General features: G+C 63.0%; 1 protein-coding gene across 1 annotated transcript; it reads right to left on the bottom strand.

Moving 5' to 3' along the window:
* Positions 1 to 6,993: 6,993 nt before the first annotated feature.
* WNT3A (Wnt family member 3A) lies at positions 6,994 to 25,200 on the bottom strand. Its single transcript, XM_056112381.1, has 4 exons — positions 25,130 to 25,200; positions 14,002 to 14,243; positions 8,330 to 8,595; positions 6,994 to 7,473 (listed from the first exon to the last, which is right to left on the bottom strand). The coding sequence occupies exons 1-4, from the start codon at positions 25,198 to 25,200 to the stop codon at positions 6,994 to 6,996; spliced, it is 1,059 nt and encodes a 352-aa protein (XP_055968356.1).
* Positions 25,201 to 26,543: the final 1,343 nt, after the last annotated feature.

The following is a 26,543-nucleotide window of genomic DNA, read 5'->3' as shown; positions in this document are numbered from 1 at the left end:
AAACACACTGTCCCGCGTAAGCCCTAGCTCCAGAGCCCGTTTCTTGTGGGAGCCTGTCTGAAGGGCACAGACAGAAGGGACTGTGAGCTGTGCAAGGCTCAAGGGCAGAGGAAGGGCTGACTCGGGGGTTGGCCCACTTCAGGCCAGTTCAGACGCGTGGGGCTCTTTCCAGACTCCAGGTAGAAAGCCACCTTCCCCAGGCTCCTCGCGTGGCCCCAGCAGGGTGGCAAGATAAAAGGAGGTCCTCGGAGCCTCTGTGCGCTGCAGACAGTGGGGAGATCTGTGCTGGACACGGTCCAGCCCCAGGAGTCCCTGGCACTGTGGACGGTGGATGGATCTGTGCTGGACACAGTCCACCCTGAGGAACCCCTTGTGCTGTGGACGGCGGAGGGGTCTGTGCTGGAAGTTCTGCAGGGCCCGCCTGTCCCTCCTCACTCTGGTCAGTAAGGAGTCAGGCCAGGGTCTCCGGGAGCCTGGGGACTGCTTGGCCTAGCCTGAAAACCTTTCCCCTCCCACTCCCAGGATCTGTCTGCAGTTCTGCACTTGGCCACTGGGCGGAGAGAGCCCGGCATCTGCCTTGGGAATTTGGTGACAGGAGCTGGCTGTGCGCGGGTCCCAGCAGGAAGGATCCGAGTATCCTGAGCCTCCTGAGCTCCTCTCTGAAGGTGCCTTTCTGCCCCAGAGCCTCCCTCCCCCTCCCTCCCCAAGTCCTCCTGCATTCACTGCAGTGTCCCAAGCGGCTGTGTCCGACCAGCGTCAGGGTTCTTACCCACGAAGGTCCTGGTTGGGGGTGCCCAGGAAGACACGCTGCCCCTGCCTCCCTAGCAACTCCCTCCCTGCTGCCCTGGCCCTGTTTGGATGGACGAGGCCTGGTCCACACCATAAACACCAATTTGCAAGGCTCCAAGAGCCAAATGACTGTTTACCATGAGCTCCTGAGACTCAAATAAAAAGAGAGAGAGGGAGAGAGAGAGGGAGGGAGGGAGAGAGGGAGGGAGGGAGGGAGAGAGGGAGGGAGGGAGAGGGAGGGCGGGAGGGAGAAAGACATGAGGAGCAGCCAGCCTGGAGCTAAACATCAATTAGCACCTTCTGACTAGCTCCTGTCCCAGCTGCCAGGCTGGGGGTGGGGGCTCCCAGGCTCGGCCCCTCCCAGGGCTTTCCTGAGGCCCGGAGTTCCCTGAATGGTCCTGGCATCTGCAGCAGCGTGCTCCCCGAAGTGTCGAAGGCCTGGACTGGACTGTGCGGGTCCCAGGACTGGGACTCCCTGCCATCTCCTCCTGAACACCCCCTCAGGTGACCCAACAGGTAGTGAAGGAGCCTTGAGTATCAGGATGGGGTGGGGGGAGTGTCACACCTTAGCTGCCCCTCAGTTCTGCTTTGTCTTGTTTGGGGCCACCTGCGGTGGTGCTCAGGACTGACTCCTGGCTCTGCACACAGGGATCACTCCTGGCAGGCTTGGGGGGCCCTGTGGGGTGCCGGGGATCGAACTCATGTTGGCCACGTGCGAGGCCTGCTGTCCGCTCCTGTCCCGTGTCCCCCAGTTCTTGATGGAGTGAGGGAGGGGAGGATCAGGGTGGCATCGCCTTTAGAGTGGCACATGAAGAGATGGCCTGAGCCTTCATTTACAGGTCAATGGCTGCAAACAGGAGGGCTGGCAGCCACCACACCAGGTGTGACAGAGGGCATTACCTGTCCCTGAGTCTCCAAAGTCACATGACAGTCTGGTCAGCTGCTGGACTCTGGGTGCGCCTGCCACACAGAAAGAGAGGGCAGCGTGGGGGTTCCTGCCTGGCCCTGGCACGGCTGCTGGAGAGGTCGTCCTCCCTCAGAGTGCCCCATGCAGGAGGCTCTCATAGGGTCAGTGGAGGCAGGAAGGCTAAGCAGCTGGGAAGACCTGGGGTCTTGAGACAGGGGCCTCCTTGGAGAGTCACAGCAGCAGACACACGCCAGGTAGTCAGGCTCGTCCCAAGATGTGCCAATGGACCAAGGCACCCTGACGACCCGGGGCCGGCTAGTCCCCACCACCCATGGACCTTGGAGCAGGCTTATCTCCTGGTGGGCCCCGGGGCAGGCCTGTCCTAAGTGGTAATGGCTCCTCTGAGTTCTGCAGCAGGACAGCTTGGGAGGGAAGGTTGAGACCAAAGCACAACTCAACCTGTATGTTTTGGCTTCACAAAAGAGGTCAAAGCTTCTTGGAGTATCTTAAAATAGTCTCTCCATGCTCCCCTGTCCCCCCCTCCCCAGGAGAGGCTGTAGACCCTACAGTCCAAGTCAGGGTCTGCTACAGGTAGGGCCCTTCCCACGCAAGATGGGGCAAGGGGCATCAGCCCTTGTGGGCAGCATGTGAATGCTTGGTGGACACCTACTGACCTGGGTCCCAGTCTCAGGAGCTCTGCTTAGCCCAACCCCTGGAGACTCGAGCTCCTGGGAAGGGAGGAAACTGAGGCCAAGGACCCAGAAAGTGGGAGCCCAAGAAGGCTGTGGGGTGTGCCACACCTCCTCCGGACTTCAAAGGGAGACTGCAGAGTGTGAGATTGGCAGGGGGCTGGCCCAGGGGACCCTGGGGGGAGGGCCTCCACCTCCGGGCCTTTAATATGGTTATTCCTCTCCTCTCTCAACTACCTGTGAACAGGCCCCCCAGGCCCATTTCCTCTCCCGGGGTGCAGGAGGGGCTGTAAACTCCCTGGGGAGGGCTTCTGAGGCCCCTCAGAGTGGGGACTGGGGTGGGGGGCGGGGTGATTCCTGGAGACATGTTGATCTGGGAAGTCAAGGGGTCTCCAGGGGGGACAGCCCAGGTCAGAGAGGCTCGGGGAGACAGTCCCCTGCACCTCCTCCCTCTTTCACCAGAAGGGAAACTGAGGCCAGAAGAGGGTAGGGCTTGTTCCTGGCCAACTATGAGATGAAGGTTTCCATCAGCTCATTCTTGAAGGCTCTTCCCAGCCCCCCTCATCCACTAAGCCAGGACCTTTCTGAAACTTCTGTGCCATGTGTCCACTCCTGGCCTCCTCTGCCCTGGACGCCTGGTGGTGGTAGTAGCAGTGAGCTGAGATGTCTCCGCAGTAGTGGCTCTGGCGCCTGGCACCAGAGGCCAGAACTGCCCTGGGCCCCTGGCGTGCTTGCTGTGTCCTCGGGATCCCAGCTGGGAGCTGGGGTCTGTAGACTCTCCAGGTGGGCAACCGCCTGAGCGGCCCTGGGCCCAGGTGCCTTGCAGGCCAGCCCTGCTCTCAGTCCCTCTGGCTTCCCACCCTGTGCCCCGGTGGTGGTGCCCACACTCCCTCTGCCCAGCCCTGGCTTCAGCCCTTTCATCTGTGGGTCTGAGCACAGGGGCCCTAACAGGTGCCAATTAGGGTGTCTCCAGGTCAGACCCTGACTCAGAGGTCCCTTGCATTAGGGCCCCCACTTTGTCACTCTCCCGGGAGAGGCCCAAGCCCAGGGTGGGACCCCATTTGGAGTGTCCAGCTCTGTTGCTTTGGAGAGTTTCCTGGACGGGGTTCCTGCGCTGGGAATCCAGCCTCAGCCCTGCCCTCGCCTCACTCGTAATGCCCAGCTTCCTCTTTATGGCAAGTCAGCCTGCTGCCCCTCCTCTGCAGCTTATCTGGCCTTGCCGCCCATAGGGCCCCAGCGAGCATTTCTGACGGTCCGCAGCTCCAGGAACCGTGGGTGACCAGTCTGCAGTGGGCCTGGAAGGGAATCAGCAAATCCCTCATTCAGCCAGACCGGGGTGGGGTGGGACCAGGCTTGTAGCTTCCAAGACTTAGGGACCTACACAGTGATCTCCGCTGTGAGGGCAAATTGTGTCCTGTGACCCTCTGCCCTGGGCTGGAGCGATAGCACAGTGGGTAGGGCATTTGCCTTGCAAGCAGCCGACCCGCCCAACCCAGGTTCCATTCCTCTGCCCCTCTAGGAGAGCCCAGCAAGCTACCGAGAGTAAAGCCTGGCAAGCTCCCCGTGACATATTTGATATGCCAACTAGTGTCTCAATGGAGACGTTACTGGGCCCGCTCAAGCAAAATCAATGAACAACAGGAGGACAGTGACAGTGACCCTCTGCCCTGCTGGGCCAGCCAGCTCTGCCTCCACCAGATGTAGCCGGCGAGGGAGAGAGAGAGCTGGGCTCTCTCCCTTTCTTCCTGCAGTGGGCGCCCGCCTACTTTTCCAGCCGTGGTAGCCCACATCCACCCTCTCTGGAGGTGGTGAGGACCAGGCTGCGAGCGCCAGACCCAGAGTTCACCTGCAACCTGGCAGCCCTGCTTGGAGCCACGGCATGGACCCTGAGCACAGTGATCGAGCCTGTCCTCTGTAAAGCCTCACACCGGGCTGTATCTTGTGGTCTGGGATAGAGGACCAGGGCTAGCTCTGACCACTGGTCTGAGGTGGTTGGACCAGACCAGGAACTCCTGAGGAGTTTGATAGTTTGCATGGGTTTCTGCGAGTGGAGCCTGGCCTCCCAGATCAGCTGTGGCTCCTAAACTGGACTTTGCAGGGGGTAAGGGAGGTCAGGCGAGAAGAAGAGCCACTGTTGTCCGCACTCTGGGGAGGAGGCAACCTGGTGAAGAATGTGCGCATGCCTCTGTCTGTGCATGTAAGCAGAGAGCACAGCATGTGTCTGGGCTGGGGTACCAGTGAGTGAACTCATGGTGCGTGTGGACAATGGGGAAAGTAGTGGCCGCTGCACCGCCATGATGTGGCTGCCCACAGGGCTGCCAGGGGCTGAACACTGTGCCATGAGCCTCCACTTTTCTTCTGCGTATCCTGTGGCCCCAGCTGCAGGCTTCTGCCTGAATTCCAGGTTCCTCACCCACACCCACACCCTTGGCTTCCCCTTCCCTGGAGTTCCTCACTATGCAGTTCCTCACACATCACTGTGTAGGGCCCTGGCATGCCCTGAGAGCTTCCTCCTCTCACAGCTTAGGGCATCCCTTCAGGCCCAAGTCCCTCCAACCCACCACCAAAAATCCAGCACAATCCACAGGCTTGTTTAGTTTTTTCTTCTTCATTTTTTTTTTACTTTCCCCATTATCTGAAACTCACAAGCCATGACTGAAATATTCTTTCATAGAAAGAAAAGGAAAACAACAACAACAACACGTGTTTGTCTAGTTCCAGTGTATGGTGGATATAGCAGCATCAGAATAAAATTAAAACCGAAGACGCAAAATTCAAGGCAGAGGAAGTGGCACCACCAGCTGGGCCTAGCCAGATGCCTCCCCCTGCTTGGGGGGCGGGCCCAGGGGCTGGGGGCTTTCACAGTGGCAGAGGCTGAGTGAGAGGAGCTCTCAGCTTGGCAGCACCTGGCAGGATGTCCCTGTCGGTCCAGAGGTCTCTCTCCTTCCTGGGTTGTCTGGACGAGTGGGCAGGAGGTGTGCTCAGAGCAGCCAACCCCAGAGACTTCAGGTGAGGACCAGGGGCAGGCAGGCTGCTCCCCAAAGCCGGGGAGCAGGCCTGGGAAGAAAACCCCTCTCGGGGCTGTGACTTCTGTCCTGCAGCACATGCATGGGGCTCGTCCCCCAGCCCGACCTCCCAGACAACCCAGCCCAACCCCACATGGGTTTCAGGGATGTCCTGATGGCCGGGCAGGTCCGCAGTTCCCGGTCAACTGAGGGGCTGAGCAGGGGATGAGGGAGCTGGGGGAGGAGCTGTGACCAGGAGGCAGGAAGGGGGCTCTGCTTTCTAGATGGGATGACTGTAGGTGCTGTGGTGACAAGAGGAAGATGGTAGGCCTGAACGAGCAATGGGCAGAGCCAGGAGGCGTGAGCAGGGCCGGGAGCGGGAGATACAGTCAAGAAACCGAGGTCTGAGTGCCACGTGCTCCCCAGGACAGAGCCATGTCTGGGGAACAAGGCCCTTCTCCCTCCAGGTGAAGACGGTCGGTGTGTTCTCCTGGGTGAGGTCCTGGTGGGGTTGCTGGCAGAAGCCAGGTTGAGGGAGAAGGCTGGTGCACCTCTGGGGGCCCGAATCACACTCGTTGCCCAGAGCCAGAGCTCAGAGGAAGGGATGAGGAACAGGAGGATGCCACCCAACATCTCCCCACCTCATTCTGCCGGGTGATGGCCTGAGTTACACAGACGGAGTGAAAATGAGGGGCTCTGAAGAAGAGGTGGTAGTGGATGGAGCACACAGTGTGCTGGAGAGCAACGGAGGGCTCTGGGGACGGGCCTAGCTGGAGCCCTGCCCCCAGGGCACATCGAGTCCCGCCTCGCCCCAGGACCACACCCCCAGAGCATCTAGAGCCCCGCCCCAAAACACCAGGCCCAAGGACCAGAGCGTGAAGCCTCGGCCAGGGTCCCTGGCATCCCGGCCCCGCCCCCGAGCCCCATCCACGGAGCCCCAGACCCCGCCCCCGAGCCCCGCCTCCAGAGCCCCGGAGCCCCGCCCACAGAGTCCCTGGCATCCCGGCCCCGCCCCTGAGCCCAGGCCCCGTCCCCCAGGAACCCCTGGAGAACCGCCCACAGAGTACCTGGAACCCGGCCCCCACCCCTGAACTCCTGGAGCCCCTGGAACTCCGGCTCCGCCCACAGAGTCCCTGGCACCCAGGCCCCGCCCCGCCCACGAAGCCCAGGCCCCGCCCCAAGCCTAGGCTCCGCCTCCAGAGCCCGGAGCCCCGCCCAGAGTCCCTGGCACCCAGGCCCCGCCCCGCCCACGAGGCCCAGGCCCCGCCCAAAGCCTAGGCCCCGCCTCCAGAGCCCGGAGCCCCGCCCAGAGTCCCTGGCACCCCGGCCCCGCCCCTGAGCCCAGGCCCCGTCCCCCAGAACCCCTGGAGAACTGCTCACAGAGTACTGGAACCGGGCCCCACCCCCGAGCCCCGAGCCCCGCCCCGGAGCCCCAGGCCCCGCCCCAGGAACCCCGGCCCCGCCCCCGGAGCCCCGCCCACAGAGTCCCTGGCACCCCGGCCCCGCCCACGAAGCCCAGGCCCCGCCCTGAGCCCCGCCCCCGGAGCCCGGGCCCCGCCCCCGGAGCCCGGGCCCCGCCCCAGCCCGGCCGCCGCGGCTCCGCCTACTTGCAAGTGTGCACGTCGTAGACGCGCGGGCACTCCTGGCAGCTCACGTAGCAGCACCAGTGGAAGACGCAGCGGCACTTCTCCTTGCGCCGCTCGGTGCGCGCGTTGTGCCCGCGGCCGCAGCACAGCAGGTCGCAGCCGTCGATGCCGTGGGAGCTCACGTTGCAAGTGCGGTCGCGCGTGCCGAAGGAGCCCGTCTCCGGGTTGGGCTCGCAGAAGTTGGGCGAGGCCTCGTAGTAGACCAGGTCGCGCTCCGTGGGCACCTTGAAGTAGGCGTAGCGCGGCCGGAGGGTCTCCACCCAGCCGCGCGACTCCCGGTGCTTCTCCACCACCATCTCCGACGCGCTGTCGTACTTGTCCTTGAGGAAGTCGCCGATGGCACGGAAGTCGGGCTGCGACCACCAGCAGGTCTTCACCTCGCAGCTGCCCGACAGCCCGTGGCATTTGCACTTGAGGTGCATGTGGCTGACGATGGCCTGCGGGCGGACGATGGGGAGGAGGCTTAGGGTGTGGGGCCAGGGAAACCCGGCGCCAGGAAGCCCCCCATCCCTTGGCCCCCTTTTCTTCTGCGGGGGACACACCCAGCAGTGCTTAGGGCTCTGTGCTCCCGGATCACTCCTGCTGGGGCTAAGGGGACCCTGTGGGGTGCTGGGGATTGAACCTGGGTGGGCTGCATGCAAGGCAAGTGCCCTACCCATGTCCTGTCCCTTCATATTCTGCTGAGACTAAGTCAGTCTGGTGGAGGTGGCCTCCAGTTACCCTGTTGAACTGTATTTACACGCTGGGTCTGGGAGGATGGGGCAGCTGTTCCCAGCAGTCGGAGGGGGGGGGGGCCTTGTGTGCTGGGAAATTAACCTGGAGCTCCTGCATCCCAAGTGCTCAGCCCTCTGAGTCTGATAATCAGGCTTGGTGGTGTTTCCTGCAACCTGCCTGGCTTGCCCCAGACCTGCTTTTCCTTCTAGCGAAACCCTGTCCCGTTGAAGCTGCCTCTGTTTCCCTCGAGGGGTAGGGGCTCCTGAAGCCTGGCCTCTAGCCTATTCCTCCCACCATGTCACCTGGCAGGAATGCCCCTGGATACGCTATCTACAGTGGAGGGACCACCACAGCCCCCTCCTCCTGCCACTCTGGCCACTCCCACACCCTCCAGGCCTAGGCATACACCTGGCTTAGGGCGTCTTTCCTGGGAGCTCAGAGGTGGGACAGGTCATCTCCAGGGGCCAGAGGCCTTGGTCTGGCCTCAGGTGTTCCACCCGCTCAGAGGCCTCCAGTTGCTGACCCTGGCTAAGACACGCAAAGGCCTGGCCACACACCCTGTTCTGTGCCCAGTCGTACCTGCCGACCCGCCTCATTGTTGTGGCGGTTCATGGCGGAGCGGGCATCTGGCCGGTTCTCCCGGGCATCTGCAAACTCCCGAGACACCATCCCACCAAAGTCGATGTCCTCGCTGCAGCCGCCCCACTTCCAGCCGTCACCAGGCGAGCCCTGGTGGCGGCTGCTACAGCCACAGATGGAAGCAGCGCCCTCGGCGCAGGAGCGCGTCACGGCGAAGGCCACTCCAGCCGAGGCGATGGCGTGCACGAAGGCAGACTCTCGGGTGGCTGTGGAGAGACAGACCGGAGGGTGGGCAGGGCTGGCCAGGCTGATTCCCGCGCTGACCCAGCTCCTGGGCTGGACGTGAGGATCTGGGGCTGCGGTGATAGAGGGCTGTGTGCACCGGGCGAGACCCAAGCAGAGGAGCCGCTGGGAGAAAGCCACACTGCCCAGGGCCTCCATGATCTGCGCCCTTGTCGTCCACAGTCTCCTGTGCCTGCCCTTCCTGGCTCCAGCGTTTCTCACCTTAGGAGCAGGGACCAGGAGAACTGGGGCGGGAGGAGGGGCAGCATGGCCAGGCCGACACCTCGTCCCACATCTGCGTCTAGGGCTCTCTCTGGGAGGGGCTGCTGGCTCACTCCCCGAGGAGTGAACCGTTTCAGTCTGCTTCCCGCCTTTCCTCCACCCTCACAGTCTCCCCTGCTCCCAGTCTGCAGCGGGACCAGACAGAGTCCCGAAGACTGGAGAGAGGCCAGAGCGACAGTATCGGGGAAGGGAGCTTGCCTTGTACACGCCCAACCTGGGTTTGATTCCGGCCTCCCATAGGGTCCCCGGAGCGCCACCAGGAGTGACTCTGAGTGCAGAGCCAGGAGTAATCCCTGAGCACCGCTGGGTGTGCCCCCTCCCCCCAATAGTGTAGGGAGCTGAAGAGATCATCCAACAGTCAGAGCATCGGCTTTGCATGCAGAAGGCCAGGGGTGACCCCAAAACCAAACCAACCTACCAACAAACATAAACCAGATGACTGTGGAAATTGGGGTCCAACCAGCAAGGTACCGCTTCAAATATACTTGCACAGCTTTGCTCGTGGGCTGTGCAAAGCACCCCTCTCCACAAAGCATCTCCACCGGTGCTCCATGCCGGCCTCCTCAAGGTCAGCTGAAGCACTTAGCAGAGATGGTGTTGAGGAAGCACCCACTGTGCTGGCCACATGCCCCTCTGCCTCCCCATCCCAGCCTGAGGCAGCCTGACGGCTAGCTGCAGGCCCACTCAGCCTTTCCCGGGCTCTGCTATTGCTGGGCTGTCCAGGCCAGGGGCAGCCACGTGGTGACAGGCCCCGTTTCTCCTCTGCATCCTTCCAGCAGTTGGTGTCCACCTGAAAGGTGCCCATGGGTACCCAAGGGGACTGCAGGAAGGACCTGGCCCTGTCATCCCTCCATCAGCCCCCACCAGCAGTCTCGGGAGATAAGGGCCTGGCCGGCCCTGCTCTGCCCTGCCCTGCCCTCAAAGAGGACTTAAGATTTCTGCTTATCAAGCTCAGGTAAACAGCCCAGGGCTGCTAGACACACTTGAGGGGAAGGGGTGGGGGTGGGGCTCCCCCTTGAACCTGGAGGAGGAAGACCTCATTCTTGCCCGCCCAGTCACCAGCCAGCTCTGCCCCTGCCCCATGGGCTTCCTTTCCTCCCCTGCCACGGGAGCAGGTGGGCTTCTCACCGAGAAAGGGCGAGGTCAAGCAGAGGGCATCTTTCTAGTTTCTGGAAGTCTACAGTGATTTCCCCATCAGGGGAAGGGAAGGGGCCTCAGGGAACGGACCTTGCTCACAAAAATGTGAGACTGCTTCTTTCAGACAAAAACAAGAGCGGTAAAATGAACACACTGAAATACCGATCAGTCACAAAGGGCAAACCCAGAACTGCCCAGAGAATCCTGGCTGCACTCTGAGCTGAGGGCAGAGACAAATGAACACAGAGCCCTGGGGAGTTGCTCCCAGGGCGCCCCTGACTGCAGTGCAGGTATTCCCGCCAAAGCTGCAAAACCGCCTCACAGGACCAGGACCCCCCCCCCCCCACACACACACACACAAACCCAGAGCTTGACCCACCCTCTCCCAGTCTCAAGGGCCGGAAGGGCAGGCTGCATGACCTTGAGGAGGCTGGCATGGGGCACTGGTGGAGAGGCTTTGCGGAGAGGGCTGGGGGACTACGGGGTTGGAGCCTGCGGCCCCACACACGAAGTCTGTGCCTCCTTTTTGCCCTGGTTCAGAATCTTGTCCAGAATCTTCTCCAGAGTGTGAGAGTGTGTCATACTGAGAGGGTTTCTGCGATATGAGGGGGGCAGACTCCTGGGTACCACTCTGCGATGTTTCTTTAAATCGACAGTTATTTCTCAAAAATACCTGAAAGGCTCTCCTGAGAACTGGGCACCCCCACACCCCACAATGGGACTTTAGCCCAGCAAGAAGAACCTCCACGGAGCGCTGATCACCCTTCCCGTGCGCATCACCACCTCCAGCAGGGGCTGCCTCCACCTCTCGCCTCCCCATGGCTCTGCCCACCCGGCAGGTGAGGGGCTGAATCTGGGAGGGCACAGGGACCAGGCAGCGGTGGCCATGCCCCAGCACAGAGGAGCGGAAATGTGCAGCCCCGGACTGCAAACCCGCACAGCCTCCCTCCCTCAGGCACGTCCAGGGAGTTGGCACTTGTGCCTACACAGATGCCCGGCCTGGGACAGGGCCGGCTCCCAGGGCGCGGGCCAGGCGGCAGCGGGCACAGGAGCCCCCGCACACAGCCCCTGTCCCGCCCCAGTGGCATTCGGTAATCCCGCGCCCGCACTCAGGCACAAAGGCAGGGCACCTGAGAGCGGAATGCGGCCCGCGCCCTGCTGCGGCCGGCCCCTGACACCGCGCGGCCGGCGGCACGGCCGGCGTCCTGATTACCTGCTGGGCCAATGAATCTGGTTTTGTGAGCCACTGTCACGCCGTGTTAGGCCCACAATGGCCTGCGATATTTTATATGAATTTCCCCCTCGTCGGCGATTAGGCCATAGCAAGCCAGTCATAGCAACCGGGAGGTATGCGCGGCCAGCCGAGAGGCCGGCGGCGCAAGGGGAGTGCGCTATTCACGGCTTTAACACGACACTCCCAGGGCGTGTGAATCGCCTGCAGCATTTTCACTTTTCTCTTGTGCTTAATCTTGTCGTCCTTGCAGGGACATTGTGCTCCTAGCCGCCCGCGGCAGGGTGTCGCCGGCGCTCCTGGCCCCTAGCACCCTCCCACTGGGGAGAGTTAATGATATACAGGGAGGCCGGAGACCAGCGAGCCCCCCACCACAGAGAACCGAAACACTTTCCGATGGGGGTCAGGGGCCACAACCTGGATTCTGGTAGCAGATCTCTTCGAGGCCCCTCTCGTCCCGGGCCCTCGCTGCCAGGCTGGTCGCACCCGCACCCCAGGCCGCGGACACCCAGGGAGTGCAGTGGACCACCCTCTGGCGCCGGCTGGCCTCCTGCCCCCGCCCCACCCAGAGGGTTGGCAGGCCTGGGTCTGTGCTCCCAGGGCGAGAGATGGCTGCCTGGTCAGCACACGCCTTCTAGCCCTGAGGAGCCACAGACCTGCCCCACGGGGCTCTCGGGGCTGGCTGGACACTGGCACTTGGACACACAGGCTTTGCGCACGGACCAGGCGGGAGGGCAGAGGGTCACAGCTCCGAGGCTTCTGTGCGGGAAGTGCTCTGGCGCCAGCCATGCACAGGAGAGGGCAGATGCAGCCCAGCACCGGCCAGACTGCCCACCCCTTCTGACAAGCTGGGGTGGCCTTCACCACTTCCATTTCCCCAGGGCCGAGGTCTCGCTGGTAATGACGTGTTTGCTGGCCGCCTCAGGCCTGAACAGGTCACAAGCACTCCTGGGGCTGTGTGTCCTGCTGTCCCCAGGGACAAAGCCCTGCCGCCAGTCCTGAGACCTCCCCGCCCCTCACCCCCTGGGGGTTGAGAGATGGGTGTCAGGCTCCGGGAAGCAGGCCCTCCAGGTATCCAGGGGGCCTGTGGGGGACAGATAAGCCCCGTGTGCCTGGCTCCACGCACTCAAAATTCCTCAGATGCTTTCTGCCCAATACAGCTCATGGGTCTTGCTCCCTGCACGGTAGAAGGGCACAGGCCGTCCACCCTTCCCAGGTGCCCACCGACCAACTGGCCCTCAGCCCGTGGCCACACACGGCAGAGCTGGGAGGTGTGACCACACGTTCTGTCCTTCACAGGCACACACACTCAAACACATACTCCTGGGGCACTCTCACAGTGCTCCTGGGACACACACATCTCAAGCAAACGACACACACATTGTGCATTCACACATGCTCACACACACATGCACACACTCACATATGCCCTCACATACACTGACACACAATCGTATGCTCGCACACCTTGGACACATGCTCACACGTGCTCATGTATGTAGACAATCACACGTAATCACATACTCACGGGGTCAGAGCAATAGGGCAGCAGGTAGGGCATTTGGCTCGCATGTGGCCACCCGGGTTTGATCCCTGGTGTCCCGTACGGTCCCCCATATACAGCCAGGCATAATCCCTGAGTGCAGATCCAGGAGTAAGCCCTGAGCACTGCTGAATGTGGCCCAAAATTAAAAAAAAAAAAAAAAACTCACACTCACATGCTTACACGCGTGTTTGGAGCACACATCGACATGCACACCCAAACACGGCGCATATGCTCACATACACACAGCACATGCACACACGCTTACAATGCATGCACTCACACTTACGCACTTGCTCACTCAGGGTCAGGCCCCTCTCTGCAGCTCGCCAGGCAGTGTTAAGCTCTGTTCAACGAGGCCGCCTCAGCAGGGGTGGCCAGGCGCCCCGTGGACCCTGCCACAAAGCCTGGGTGACCTCTGACACGATTAGGGTCGCCCTGACCCTAATCCAATCAGATTGATTACTGCGAGCCGCTTGGTGGCAGCAGGCGGGGGCTCTACAATGAACTCCTGAGCCGGCCTCTCTCTGGGGCACCTGGCCGGCTCCTTCCTCCCCAGCCATTCACGCTGGACCACAATGAATCCGGCCATTTCTCAGCCCCGCGGTGGCAAGGGGAGGGGAGAGGGCTCCCCCTTCACACTCAGACCAAGCGTGGGGGGCGGCTGAGATGATTCTCAACCAGCGGAAAGGGGAGGAGGTGGGTGCATTGTGAGTGGAGGAGCGAGGACCCAGAGGGAGCAGAGCAGCAGAAAGCACGGCCGCGGGCCGGAACCCCGCTGGAGATGTGACTCCCTCCGACTGCCAGGGAGGGAGGCTTGCAGAAGTGGGGGGCTCGCAGGGACACAGCCCAGAAGCCAGGGCTCGTCCGCTCCTTGGGACGGAGCCCCCTGGGAATCCTCAGCTCTGCCGTGGGCGCTTGTCCCACCTCAGCAGCCCTGACCCACCCACCCTTGATTTGGGGAAAGCACAAACACACAGGACCCGGGGGTGGGGGGGGACACTCTGGAGGGAGCCGGCGGTGAGTGTCCGTGAGGTGGGGGCAGGCAAGGACCCTCTGGGGAAGCGTGGGCAGGAGGGGCAGGTGCAGCTCCGCCCCCTGCTGGAGGTGAGCACAGACGCGGGTTGTGCAGAGAGCACGTTTCACGGCCGTGCGAGGAGCTGGCTGGACCACTGCCCCTGCGGCTATCGCGAGTACCTTTGTCCAGCACGGGGCCGAAGATGGCCAGGCTGTCGTTGACGGTGGTGCAGTTCCAGCGGCGTCCCCGGAACTGGTGCTGGCACTCCTGGATGCTGACCTTCACGCCCTCGGCCACGCTGGGCATGATCTCCACGTAGTTGCGGCAGAAGCGCAGCTGCTTGGGCACCAGGCCAGGGATGCTGGCGCAGAGGATGGGCTGCGTGCCCAGGGAGGAGTACTGGGGGCCAACAGCCAGGGACCTGCAGAAAGAGCCCTGGTTGGAGAGGTGCAGGCCAGGAGCCCCCCTTGGACACAGTGAGCACGGGGCCCCGGCGAGTCACTGTGCTTTCTGGGCAGGACACGGGTGCGGGGCAGGTATTGGTTGGGAGACCGAGGCCAATCCATCACGGGGGTCTCTGAGGCACTACAGTGGAGGCAGCTTGAGGACACAGAGGGTCTCTGACAAGCCCGGCTAAGCGTCCTGGGAGGTCACAGCCTCACGCTGGCACACACAGACACGCAGCACAGGACAGGGTCCGTAGGCGGTTCCACAGGCTCTGGTGGTCTCAGAGCCCAGGCCCAAACAGCCAGAGGCGGATGTGTGAGCACCCCACCCGGACACCTGCCCAGCGGCACCCCCTCAGGGCTGTGGGCCTAGACGTGACACTTGTGTGTGTGAATGGGGAAGTAGGCAGAGCTTGGCCTCAGGTCTCACAGGGTCTGTCTCCAACTGTGTACTGTGCGGCCCCGCGCATCTCAGAGGGAGTAGGAGAGTCCTGAAAGCTGCCATAGGCACTGAGGGGGATGTCCGTGGCGCCCGAGTTTCCGGGTCCTTGCTGAGAGAACCCTCCACCCCCATCCGTGACGGCAGCTTCGTCTTGTGACACTGCTGAGGCCCTGGGGGGGAAGGGGGGGAGAGGGCCACGGACACACCAGGCACGCTGAGCATGTGCTGTCTAAGAGCTGAGTCTGTTCAGTCTTTAAACACCTCCCTTTGGTTGGGCATGGATGGAACCCCAAGACCTCACAGAGGCAGAGCATGTGCTGACTCTGCCCCACCTAAGCACTGTCCTGCTGGAAGGCGGGGGAAGGAGCGACACCCCTGGGCACCCATCTCCAAGCAGCTCTCCGAGGCTGGGCTCACTAGCCAGCCAGCTCACGGGGAGGGTGGGGAGGCGCTCCCCAGAAGGGCGCTTCATCAGAGCCGCCCTCTCTTCACCGGCAGACTGGCAGTGAGTGCGGCAGAAGACGACTCCCGGCTCAGCAGAGGGAAGGGCTGAGGGCTCTGTGCCAGCCCCCCGGGGTCAGCCCTGCCAGTGGCTAGCACAGCTCCAGGGAGACTCGGGGGCTCCCAAGTCACAGCTTCTCCCAGCCCGACTCTTGGGGTGCTGAGTCAGCGCCCCGTCCTAGCCTCGTCCTGGGCAGGCCCTGGCTTGCCACCCTCCCAGGGAGCCAGGCCAGGGTGCAGGCAGCCAGCTGCCAGCCCGGCAGACACTCCAGCTGTTCCAGCCTCCACCAACCCCGGCTGGATTTCTCCCCCCCCCCCCCCCCCCCCCCCCGCCCCAGACCTGAGAGTCCTGTGGTGCTGCTGGCTTCTGGGAAGCTTCTTCTGGAGGTGAGCTGGGTGCCTTGCCACGCAGGGGGATGTGGAGCAGGCTCATCGGGGAAACAAATGAACCTCCACGCTAGGGCAAGGGACAGGAGGGCTCGAGGGGGCTCCCCAGGCCTCCAAGTTTGGTTTGGGTCTAGAAATATAAATTAGGTCCCTGAAAAACAGTGTAGGGACGGGCCAGAGGGCAGTTCAGCAGGTAGGGCACTTGCCGTGCATGCCCGGCAAGTTCAATGCTGGCACCACAGATGGTCCCCCGTGCACCAGGAGTGATTCCTGGGTGCAGAGCCAGGAGTAACCCCTGAGCACTGCCCAAAACTAGTGTAGGGAGTGGGAGGCAGTCCAACAGTCTGGGCGCCGGCTTTGCATACAGGGTGCCCGAGTTCAATCTCTGGCACCACATGGTCTCCTAAGTAACACTGGGAGCAACTGTCAAGCACTGTGCCAGGAGAAGCCCCTGAGCACTGCTGGGCACGGCCCCTGGAAAACACGTGTAGGGATAGAGGCTGGTGCCTGCCTGCAGTGAGGGCCCCTCTGGCCCCCGGCACTGCTTGGTCTCCTGAGCCCCGAGGCACGGCTGCGGGGGCCCAAACAAGCAAGCCCCCTGCTCAGTGGCGGTGCTGTGCCAACAGGAGCCTGCGTTGGACCCTGCACCACACGCGCTCACCCTGCCCCCGCTCCGCTCCATGCGTGTCTCTCCACCGAGAGCGAACGGCACTGACTGTGAGGACCTGGACTGTATCTCCACTGGCCCTTTGCGCTCCCCAGACTGCGAGGCTGGGACTCCAGACCGGTCGGCAGGGACGGAGAGAAGGAAGCACAGCCCTGGGGTGGCCGTGGTTTCCCAGGTTGCAGGGTCCTGCAGAAAGGGATCCCCGGTGTCCCCGAGCCTCTGCTGCTCTGTGACCTCAGAGCAACTAAAGCAGAGGAAGCCAGGAGCACAGCAGGGTTGCTGGCCAAAGGGAAGATTAGCTTTTTCCTGGTTCTGTTTCCAGGTCACTCCCAGCAGCACTGGGGACCACGTGGTCACTGGGGACCAGGGACGGAACCAGGGCTCCTGCATGCCACACTGTACTCTGACCCCTTACGCTTCATCCTGACCTCGACTTTAGCTCGATAGGCAATGTCCTGGGGTTTTTATTTTATTTAGCCTGACTGTCGACGTTATCTCCTCTTTTGCATACCTACATGGAGTCATCCACTTCGTCTCTTCTTTTCCTCCTTACTCATCCTGCTTCACATTAATTCCCAAGTCCTTCCATTTTCCTGGCGGGACCCCAGACACGACAGCAGGCTTCTGATGCTTTCACCAATGAGTGGCGGGCTCTGGGAAGCCACGTGTCATCCCTCAAGAACAACATTCCCAGCCCCTGTTCTACTCACAACGCTCTTCCCCCCCTCGGAAGCTGGAGGAACAGGCCTTCGAGGCCCGAGCAAACTGCAGGGTGTCCATGGCTTCTCCCACCAGCCATCAGAGCTTCCATTGCTGGGATGGAGCGACAGCACAGCGGAAGGGCGTTTGCCTTGCATGCAACCCACCCAGGTTCGATCCCCTGCATCCCATAGAGTACCCTGAACACCACCAGAGGTAGTTCCTGAGTGCAGAGCCAGGAGGAACCCCTGAGCATCGCCAGGTGGACCCAAAAAGCAAACCAAAAACAAACCCCCCAGAGTTTCCACCGCACTTCCTGTCCACAAGGTGAGTGTGGGGGCGGCTACCCAGCTCCATGACACACGTGATTCCAGTGACGTCCCCAAGACGCCATCTCCTAGCACAGCCACTCAGGAGGCTAAGGGTTGGTGCATTCTTGGGGAGGCGGGGCACAAGCACCGAGTCCCTGGCCCTGGGATAGCTACTCTCTCCCAGCCCGACACACGCAGTCACTACAGCTGCAGACTCAGAGCACCGCAGAGCACCGGTGCCCCTCGGGGACCTGGGGCGGGATCCCCGTGACGCCGTCTATGCCTGCTGCAGGGAGGGTCCAGTGCCCAGTGGGGCTCCCAGGCCAGCACCTCAGAGGCAGCTGGGAAACGTGATGGGGGCCGGGAGGGAGCCACCCCGGACCTGCCGGGACACACGCTGGGCACGGGCTGGGCCGGTCCTCACAGGCCCGTGGGGGAGCGTGACGCACACAGCCTGCGTTTGGAGCTGAGGACTGGTCGCTGCTGTGGTGCTCCCGTGCTTCCCGCCCCATCCCAGGACTTCAAAGTCTCCCTGCTGGCGATGAGCCCTCCGAGGCTTCTTCAAGTCCAAACCCTTCTGTCTGGCATTCCGGGGCTTTCCTCTAGTTCTGCTCCCAGAAACTTCCAGCACTGTCCTCTGAGACACGGTTCTGCTCCGGGCATGGGTAGGTGGGACGACACTGCTGCAAGCCAGCAGTAGGAGCTGGCCAGAGACCTGCCCTCCAGGGTCCTTCTGAATGGCCTGGAGCCCAGAGCCCGGAGCATAGGGCAGTCTCAGAGTTAGGCCCATCTCTCCCTCCAGGAGGGAGGGACGGGGCTCACACCCCACCTCCCCTCTGGGTGCTGACACTTGTGGGCCTGGGCAGTGGTCACAGGTCTCCCCATCCAGAGACACAGAGCCTCCCCATCCCGTCCAGGTGACCCTCCTCACGGATGAGAGGGGACAGTGAATCCTAAACACCTGGAGCCAGAGTGGCCGGACAGCAAGGAAGGCCCTTGCCTCACATGCACCCAACCTGGATCCAGCCCCTGGCACCCCATGGGGACCCTACGCACCTCCTGGAATGATCCTGAGGACAGAGTCAAGCGCGCGTTAGCCCTGAGCACCGCCGGAGGTGGCACTCAAACCCAAACCAAACAAAACAGCACACACGTCTCCTCCCCCGGGTCACAACCGCAGCAAGAGGGCGGCAACAGGCCGTTCTGCCTGTAATTTTCACAGTCACAGAAAACGTGAGTGAAATGGAAAACCCATAGGGAGGGAAGCGCACAGATCCGCTCGGTAAGAGGACAAAGTTGTACGTGCACGAATGTCACCGTTAGTTGTCAGCAAGAACTCATTTTGAAAGAGGGCGTCGTCATCTTCCCTCGAGAGCACAAAAGCTTTGCTTTTTTGGTGCTATTTTGGGGGGTAGGGGTTGGGGGGGGCTTTGGGCTTTGCCTGGTGATGCCCGGTGGCTATTCCTGATTTTGCACTCCATAATTACTCTTGGTGGTGCTCGGGGGACCATACGGGATTCTGGGGATCGAAACTGGTCAGCCACGTGCAAGGTGAATACCCCACTGATGTACTATCGATCCTGCCACACACGTGCAGCTTGGAAGTGGTCTGCAGACGCCAGGGTCCAGCCTGAGTCATACCCCTTGGCCACAAAGGCTGACTCTCTGGGCGCAGGAGGTCTGTTAAAGACGGGCCCAGACTACAGCACCTTGCAGAGTTGAGTGCAGGCACTGGAAAGACCCGGATTGGTGGCCTCTCACAGCACAGGGGTTTTCCTATCAGCCTGACTAGCCTGAGGACAGGTTGGGGCGGGGCCCGTTGTGGGTGCCTGTCCCTGCCATTCTGGGCGTGACCCTATCAGAGTGCAGAGCCAGGCTCTCTTCCCCTCGGTCTCTGTGGGGCGACTGGGTTTATTTCTGAGTGAAATGAAGCACAAGGACCCTCTGCCTGGCCTGGGGCCGCATGTGTGGAGAAGGGACCCCCTAGCGATTCTCCAGGAAAAGGGTCTCTGAGCACGTGGGGGAGCTGGGGGCTTGCAACCGCCTGGGCCTGTCTGCAGAGCACACGGGAGCAGCTCCGTTATACCCTGGTCCAACCATGTCTGCCGGGAACATGGACTTAGCTGGGCCTCTGGGGACAGATGAGAGTGGGGGGCAGGATGGCTTCTGCGCCCCTGCTACCTTCTATGACCTTCTCACCCGCTCGCTGAAATGCCCACACCATGTCCCCCCCCAAATCCTGGCCAGCAGCCAGCCTCTCCGGATGGGTCACAGGGCTCTCCCCAGCCGGGGAAACCCCGAGGCTGCCCTAAGGGGTCTCTTCTCTGATGACACAGGAGGCCATGGGAGCACCAGACCCACCTGAGTCCCTTCTCCAAGCTCAGGGTCTGTCCATGAGTGGCACCTGGGTTTCCCGCCCAGACCTGAGGCCCTGTGTGCTGAGGGCTGCCTGGGTGCTGTCCAGAGCCACAGGCTGGAGGCTGCTTTCTCCTCCTCTTGTTCCACTCTGGACGCCTCTGTCCTCTGAGGCTCTTCACAGTCACCCAGTGGAAAGGGCTGTGCCTAGGGTTCAGGGTCCTCGGTCCCAGGTGTCCGGGCCCCCCTCCCCGCCTCCTCCTGCCCCACCAGCCGGGCTGGGATTACTGACACATACTTGAGCAAGTCCCAGCAGGCAGGCGGCAGCGGCTTCTGTGCCTGCAGCCACGCACTGGCCTGCTTCTCTGGGAGCAGCGGCACGTTTCGTGGGGAAGGAATGTGGAAGCACCAAAGTGTGAGACACCTCCAGGGTGTCACCGGGGAGGCCGGGAGAAGGTGCGCTGCCCAGGGCATCGTGGGGGCACCCGGCCTCCGCGCGGGGACTGGCGTCCTTGGCGTCTCTAGCTCAGGGCGCCGGCCTTTGCACGGTCAAGGCTCCATCCAGAAACGTGCTCTGCAGACCTCGGGCACAGCTTCAGGATGGGGGTGGCCCAGCCTCTGCCCCTCCCCGTGTCCCTCTCTGGCAGGACCCATGGAACCCCACGGCTCATGCTGCAGACACAGAAAAGCCCCCGACCAGGCAGAGGGGCGGCGAGCCCCTTCCACTGGCCATCCCTGATGTCCAGCTCAGGTGTGATGACCAGGGTCGCTGGCCCAGGGAGGTGGGGGAGCATACTGGGTACAGGGACCCAGCGAGAGGCACACTGGGGGCCCGGGTGCAGGGTGGGCCTGGTCCTGCCACACGAGCAGTTCCCTCTGGGCCAGCTTGTCCACGCCTGGTGGAGTGCGTGCGTGTGTGTACATGCGCGCGCGTGTGTGTAGGCACCAGAAGGACTGACAGCTGCACAGTGACCACATGAAGCAGGGGAGCCCAGCCCACCCACAGGCCCTGCCCGCACCCCCATGATAGCCGGATCCATCTCAGCACCAGTGTGGCTCTGGGCTCAGAGTGCAGCCTGCCCAGAGCTGACAGCCTCTGTACCTTGCTTCCTTCAGCAGCTCGGCCTACCCCCTCTCCTTCCCACTGGTTTGGCCCTTCTCAACCACAGCCCACTCAACCCTGCCACCATCCTCTCAAGAGGAAGGTGCTGGGGGTCTGGAGCAGGGGCCCCCAGGGGATGCGGCGGGAAGAGCAAAGGGTCCCGGGCTGCGAGCTTGCTAGTGAAAGCGGGAGTTGCTGGCGATAAGCTATGGAACAACTTGAGACGTGGTTTCCTAGCACTTTCAGTCTCTTGTGATAAAATCCCTAAAGACGTGGGCATTGTTGGATAGTTCTGGCCTCCCACAACTCTTCTATCTCTGTTCTGATGTCTTCAAGAACAGTGTTCATGGACGCAAGAGCCGGGGAGATACATCGTAGTACACTAGGCTTGGGCTGTGGGTCAGCCCTTGGGTGCCGGGCGCCTGCATGGACGAAGCCCTGCCGTCTGCTATTGTTCTGGGACTCGGGGCTGAGCAGAGAAGCCACAGCACACAGTAATGTGCATGCTTCAGTGATGCGGGTCATCATGAGTGTGGTGACTGCTGGGAAGAGGGCATTGCAAACAAAAAGTCACAGCAACAATTCTGCCTTTTATTTCTATCAATCTACTAAACCCCTTGGGCAGAAGAGGGTTATGGTCTCACAAGGTCCTTCTACCATGGGTGTGCAAATCCCCAGCTGTGCCCGGGGCTCTGCGCGAACCCTCAGTGGCCCAGGGCAGCACGCAGGCCTGTCTCCGAGAGCATCAGCACCACGAAGGAGCCCATCCATGAACACTTATGTTTGTTTTGTTTTGTTTTGCTTTTTGTGCCACTCCTGGCCGTGCTCAGGGAACCATACGGGATGCCGGTCAGTGTGTGCAAGACAAGCGCCTTACTTGCTGCACTGTCTCTCCAAAAATCACTTTTACAAAGGACAAATCCAGGGAGATGGATGGGTATCTGGAGAGAATACAGAGATAGGGAGTCAGGGACAGGAGGAAGTCAACAGAGAGACAAGGAGAAATAGAGAGAGACAAAGAGACAGAGACAGGCAACAAGCAGAGATAGGGAGACAGATGAGATGGAAAGAAAGAGAGACATCAGGGAAAGATGGACATGGAGACAGACACAGAGAGAGACAGATGGGGAGGGATTGTACAGGAGGCAGAGAAGGGCCACCTGGGAAGGGGCCACAGAGGTGAGGCTCATGGAGGTGGGGGTCCCTAGAGCCCTGCCTGCTGCCTTCCCCCAGAAAGACCCTCGCAACTGTAGGCCCAGGACAGGTCATCCCCTGTGCTCTGTTCTACTCAGCCCTGTACTGGACGTACACATCACCCCGTGAGGGCCCATGCCCTAAACGCATGCCTGGAGCTGACCCTGTGCAAAGAGCCTGGGGGCCGAACAGGAGGGAAGGTCTGCAGGGGGTGGAGGAAGTCGAGCTGACTTCTTTGAAGCAGGAGGGCGGGAGAAGCGGTTCCTTAGCTGGTATGCCCACATATGTAAGAGGCTAGAAGATGACATCAGAGGGAGAGTCACATAGGAGGGCAGGGTGCACGGCCTGCCTGGGGCCAGGAGAGGCTGGACAGGGCCCAGTACTGATATCCTGACGTTGGTGCCGGAGAGCTCTACGAGAGAGAGAGAGAGAGAGAGAGAGAGAGAGAGAGAGAGAAAGAGTGGGGAGGAAGGGTGGCGAGAAGGAGGAGGCAACCAGCAGGTGACCAGGGGGGCAGAGGGACGGAGGAGAGGCAGAGAGGCTAAGTACAGATTGGTGGGGGGAGGGGCTGGCCTGATATGATGCTGTGTGTGTGTGCACATGTGTGTTGGACAAGGTGTGTGTGTACAGCGGGGGTGTCTCTGTACGCATGTAGATGGAGTATGCATATGTAGATGGGGTGTATGTAGATGGAGTGTGCATACAGGTGTGTGCAGGTAGACCAGGTGTCTCTGTGTGTACATAAATGTGTGTATATGTGTGTGAATGTAGATGATACATGTCTGTGTGCAATACATGGAGTGTGCATGTGTAGATCGAGGTGTGTGTAGCTGGAGTGTGCATATGTGTGTGTGCAGGTAGACCAGGTGTCTCTGTGTGTATAAGAAGTGTAATGTGCATGCAGGCGATATGTGTCTGTGTGCATGTGTAGATGGGGTGTATGAAGATGTAGTGTGCACATGTGTGTGTGTGTGTAGACGGGGTGTCTCCGTGGGCATGGAAGTTTGTGTGTGCGTGTGTGCGTAGACGGGGTGTGTCTATGCGCATGTAGACGTGGTGTGTGTGCATGTGTGTGGCAGGCACAGTGGGTGAAACCAGGCTCCCACTGGTCTCTGGGCCAGGGCAGAGGAAGCGGGAGGAAGGTGTGACACTCCCTCTGGGACTCATGTCTGCGAGAGCCCAGAGCATCTAGAACCCGAGGCTTCCTGTGTCCACCTATTTCTAACTCAGTAAGAATCCCAGCGGGACGAGGACCCCCCAGGTGTCTGAGGCGCTGCCGGGGCACTGCCAGGTCTGTGTGTCTGTCCCACAGAAGCCTAGATCTCAGCCCCAGGAGGTCCGGGAGCTCTGTGCTCTCAGCGGGCACCTGCCTTGGGGCACCACGGCTGAAGGACATTTCCAGGTCCTGAGAGGTGCTGACCCTCCACCTTCCAGCAGTGCTGGCTTCGCCTTGTCCTGTCCTCACCTCCCACCGGCAGTCACCTGACTTCAAAGCCTCCAGCCTCCTTGGGGTGTTTGTTTCTCCGGGTGACAAGTCCAGTCACTTTCGCTTTCTCCAGTGAGGTGCTGGGGGCAGGGAGGAGTTTGGGGGCTGTGGCTTCATTTGGGGAAGAGACCCTTCGGATCAAGGGCTGAGAGAGACAGTGACAGGACCTTCTTGGGGGACCAGGGCAGGAGACACCTGCGAAGCTGCAGGTAGGGAGGAGAGGCCCCCTTCCTCCTCCTGAGCGCAGCTTGGGCGCAGGAGGCGGTAAGAAGGGGCTTCCTAGGGCGCTGGGCTGCGGTGTCTACCCAGACGCCCTTTGGGGCGATGGGTAGGGCTGAGAGCCCCAGCAGAACCCAGGGCTCCCCGCCCCCAGCTCCCCGCCCCCGCTTGTGCTTGAGCGGGAGTGAGTCTGGGGTCCCTTCGAGGGCACCCGCATGTTCGGGTGACCGGGGCGACGTGGGCTTGTGTGTGGGGGGGGTGGGGGCAGCGCCGTCGGGCCGACAGGTAAAGCGCCTGGGCGCGGGGGAGCCCCGCGGCCCGCGGCCTCTTTATGGGCGGGGAGCGGGGGCAGGAATGCGGCGGCGGCGCGGCGGTTCTAATTAGAAGCCTGGGAGGGACCCGCGGCCCTCGGGCCGCTCGCGGACTCAGACGCGCTCCGCGGCCACGGCGGGCGGCTGGCGGGGTCCCGCGTCCCGGGCGCGCCCGCGCGCAGCAGGCCCGGGGCGGGGCGGGGATGCCCGAGCCCTGGACCCGCCGGGGTCGCCCTCCCGTCGCGCTCCACCCCTGGACCCGCGCCCCCACCCGGGGCGCCCCGCTCCTGAACCATCTCAAAGAGAAAAATTATTATCGGATTAGATGTACTTAGGCTCGCTCCGTCTCCCCCTTCCCCTCGGCGTAATTATAATAATTCCAGGCAAGACTCGGGAGAGGGCTCCCGTGTGTGCGCGCGCGCCGGTGCCTGCGGGTCCTCCGCGGTCCGGCTCTGTCAGCCGCGCGTCCGCCCCGCCGGCCACTTCTGTCCCGCGCTGCCTTCGTCCATCCCGGAGCCTGCCAGCGCCCCGCACCTCGGCCCAGGACGGCCCCCACGCGGAGGCCCCGTGCCCTCGGCCCCAGGCGCGCGGGCCACGGCACAGCTTGGCGCTCGGCTCCCGCGTCCCCGGAGGGCCTCCGGGGCGCGCGCCGGGACTGGGGCGCGTCTGCACGCTCGGCCTGGGCGATGCGGGGTCCGGCTCGGGCGTCCCCCGACGCGGAGCCTCCCCGGCCGCCCCTCCGGCCCACCGCGCTCCGGGCTAGCGGCGCGGAGCCTCGGGCGCGTCGGGCGCACGCGAGGGGCGGCGCGTGGCCCGTGCGCCCGCGCTCCGGGCCGGTCCCCGCCGCCTTGACGCAAGCGCCGCTCCGAGCTGTTGGGTCTTGTCTCGCCCACTTTGTCTCGCAGCGCGAGCGCGTGTGACCGCCCCGAGGGGCGCCCTGCTGCCAGCCAGAGGCAGCGCGTCGGTGCCATCGGCGCGGTCCTCTTCCCGCCTCTCCAAGCCCCGCGGCTAGCCCGGGCTGATGCCCCGACGCCAGCGGTCGCCGAGACCCGACCCTCTCCAGGCCCGGGGACCCGCCACCCGCGCCCCGGCCCCCGGCCGAGCAGGTCGCGCGCCGCCCGGCGGCCCGAGGGGACGGCGGCCAGGCCCGCACCGGCGGGCGGACGCGCGCGGGGACGCTCACTCACCACCAGATCGGGTAGCTGCCCAGAGCCTGCTCCAGGCCGTAGAGGAAAAAGAAGTATCCGAGCGGGGCCATCGCCGGGCGGGGGACGCGGAGGGCCGAGTCCGGCGGGACGGGCCGGGCCCTGGGAGCTGGGCCTCCTGCGGCCGCGGGGTGCGCGGGACGCGGGATCCGAGGGCGGCGCTGCGCCAGGTGGGCCGGCGGCCGGGCGGCGGGCCGGGGCCCGGGGCGGCGCGGGACGGCGGGGGCGGGGCAGCGCCGCGGGGGGCGCCCGCCGGGGCCGGGGCCGGGGCGGGGCCGGGCGGGCGGGGCCCGGGAGCTGGCGGGACCCAGGCTCTGGCCCCTCCTGTGGCCCCGAGGTGCACGGAGCGCGCGCGGGGCGCCGAGCTCTGGGGCTGCCCGTGCGCGGTGGGCGGCGGACCACGACTCGGGCCCGCGAGGCCGGCGGGGATTCCCTCTCGGCGCCCGTGCCGCGCCCACTTGGGGCTCCCGGGCCGCGCCCCGAGTCTGGAGCCCCGCGCGCTCCTCGCTCCGGCGACGCGCAGTCCCGCTCTCCGCGCCGGCGGCGGCTCCGTGGCGCGCACTGCCCTTCGCCCTCGGGGTGGACGGGCTGCGGCTCCCTCTAGCCATCTCCTCGCCTAGGGGACCAGTTCGGTCCTGCCTGGTGCCTGGGGGCTCCTGGAGGCTCGGCTGGGCTGCCCGGCCTCTGTCTGGGCCCAGGGGGAGCGGTCAGGGTGGGACGCTGCCCCGCGGTGGGCGTCCAGGTGCGGCATCGGGCGGGCCTGAAGGAACGGGCAGCGGGCACTGCCTGGGACTGCATGGTGTGCCCTGGACCGCCAGCCTGCTCAGCCAGAAGGGCTACGCTGGTTCGTTCCTTCCGCCGCTCTGGGGCCACACCCTTCAGCGCTCAGCGTTTGCTCCTGACCTTGTGCTCAGGGTCGCCCCTGAGTGCTAGGGAGCGGGCTAGAGCTGGGGATCACGGGGCCAGCAGTGTGCAAGGCAGTGCCCCGCGGTGACACCATCTCCCTGGTCCCCAGAAGGGACTTCTGACCAGGTGGGTTGTGAGAGGACCGAGAAGAGCTGAGCGGGAAAGGGACTTACCCCGTGTCACAGGCAATGGTCCCCTGTTCTCCCTCTTCTGAACCCCAGTCTGAAAATTCACCTGCTGCTCAGCGGGACACTGATGAGGGGGTGGGCAAGGGGACGTGCAGTGAGGACAGGAGGGAGGTCTGGGGGAAACTGGCCCTGCTCTGTGGATATGAGTAAGCACAGTGGGAATTCATGCCACTGTTTTGAGTTGAGGGGAGCAGGACTGCAGTGAGAAGTTCCATCACGGGGGCCAAAGTGGTAGGACAGCAGGTAGGGTGCTTGCCCTTCCCTCGGCTGACCGGGTTGGACGCACAGCACCACACATAGAT

Source organism: Sorex fumeus, unplaced genomic scaffold (genome assembly GCF_029834395.1).
Source record: "Sorex fumeus unplaced genomic scaffold, SorFum_2.1 ptg000017l, whole genome shotgun sequence".
NCBI lineage: Eukaryota > Metazoa > Chordata > Mammalia > Eulipotyphla > Soricidae > Sorex > Sorex fumeus.
The sequence above is the reverse complement of the archived record's forward strand: the minus strand, read 5'-3'. Positions and strand labels throughout refer to the sequence as shown.

What these genes read in the sequence shown, in the direction of transcription:
- WNT3A (XM_056112381.1), bottom strand. Translation starts at nt 25,200, where the DNA reads ATGGCCCCGCTCGGATACTTCTTTTTCCTCTACGGCCTGGAGCAGGCT. An exon ending in GGCAGCTACCCGATCTGGTG is followed by an intron (nt 14,244 to 25,129) that starts GTGAGTGAGCGT and finishes CTCTTTCTGCAG; the next exon opens with GTCCCTGGCTGTTGGCCCCC. An exon ending in ACAATGAGGCGGGTCGGCAG is followed by an intron (nt 7,474 to 8,329) that starts GTACGACTGGGC and finishes GTCCGCCCGCAG; the next exon opens with GCCATCGTCAGCCACATGCA.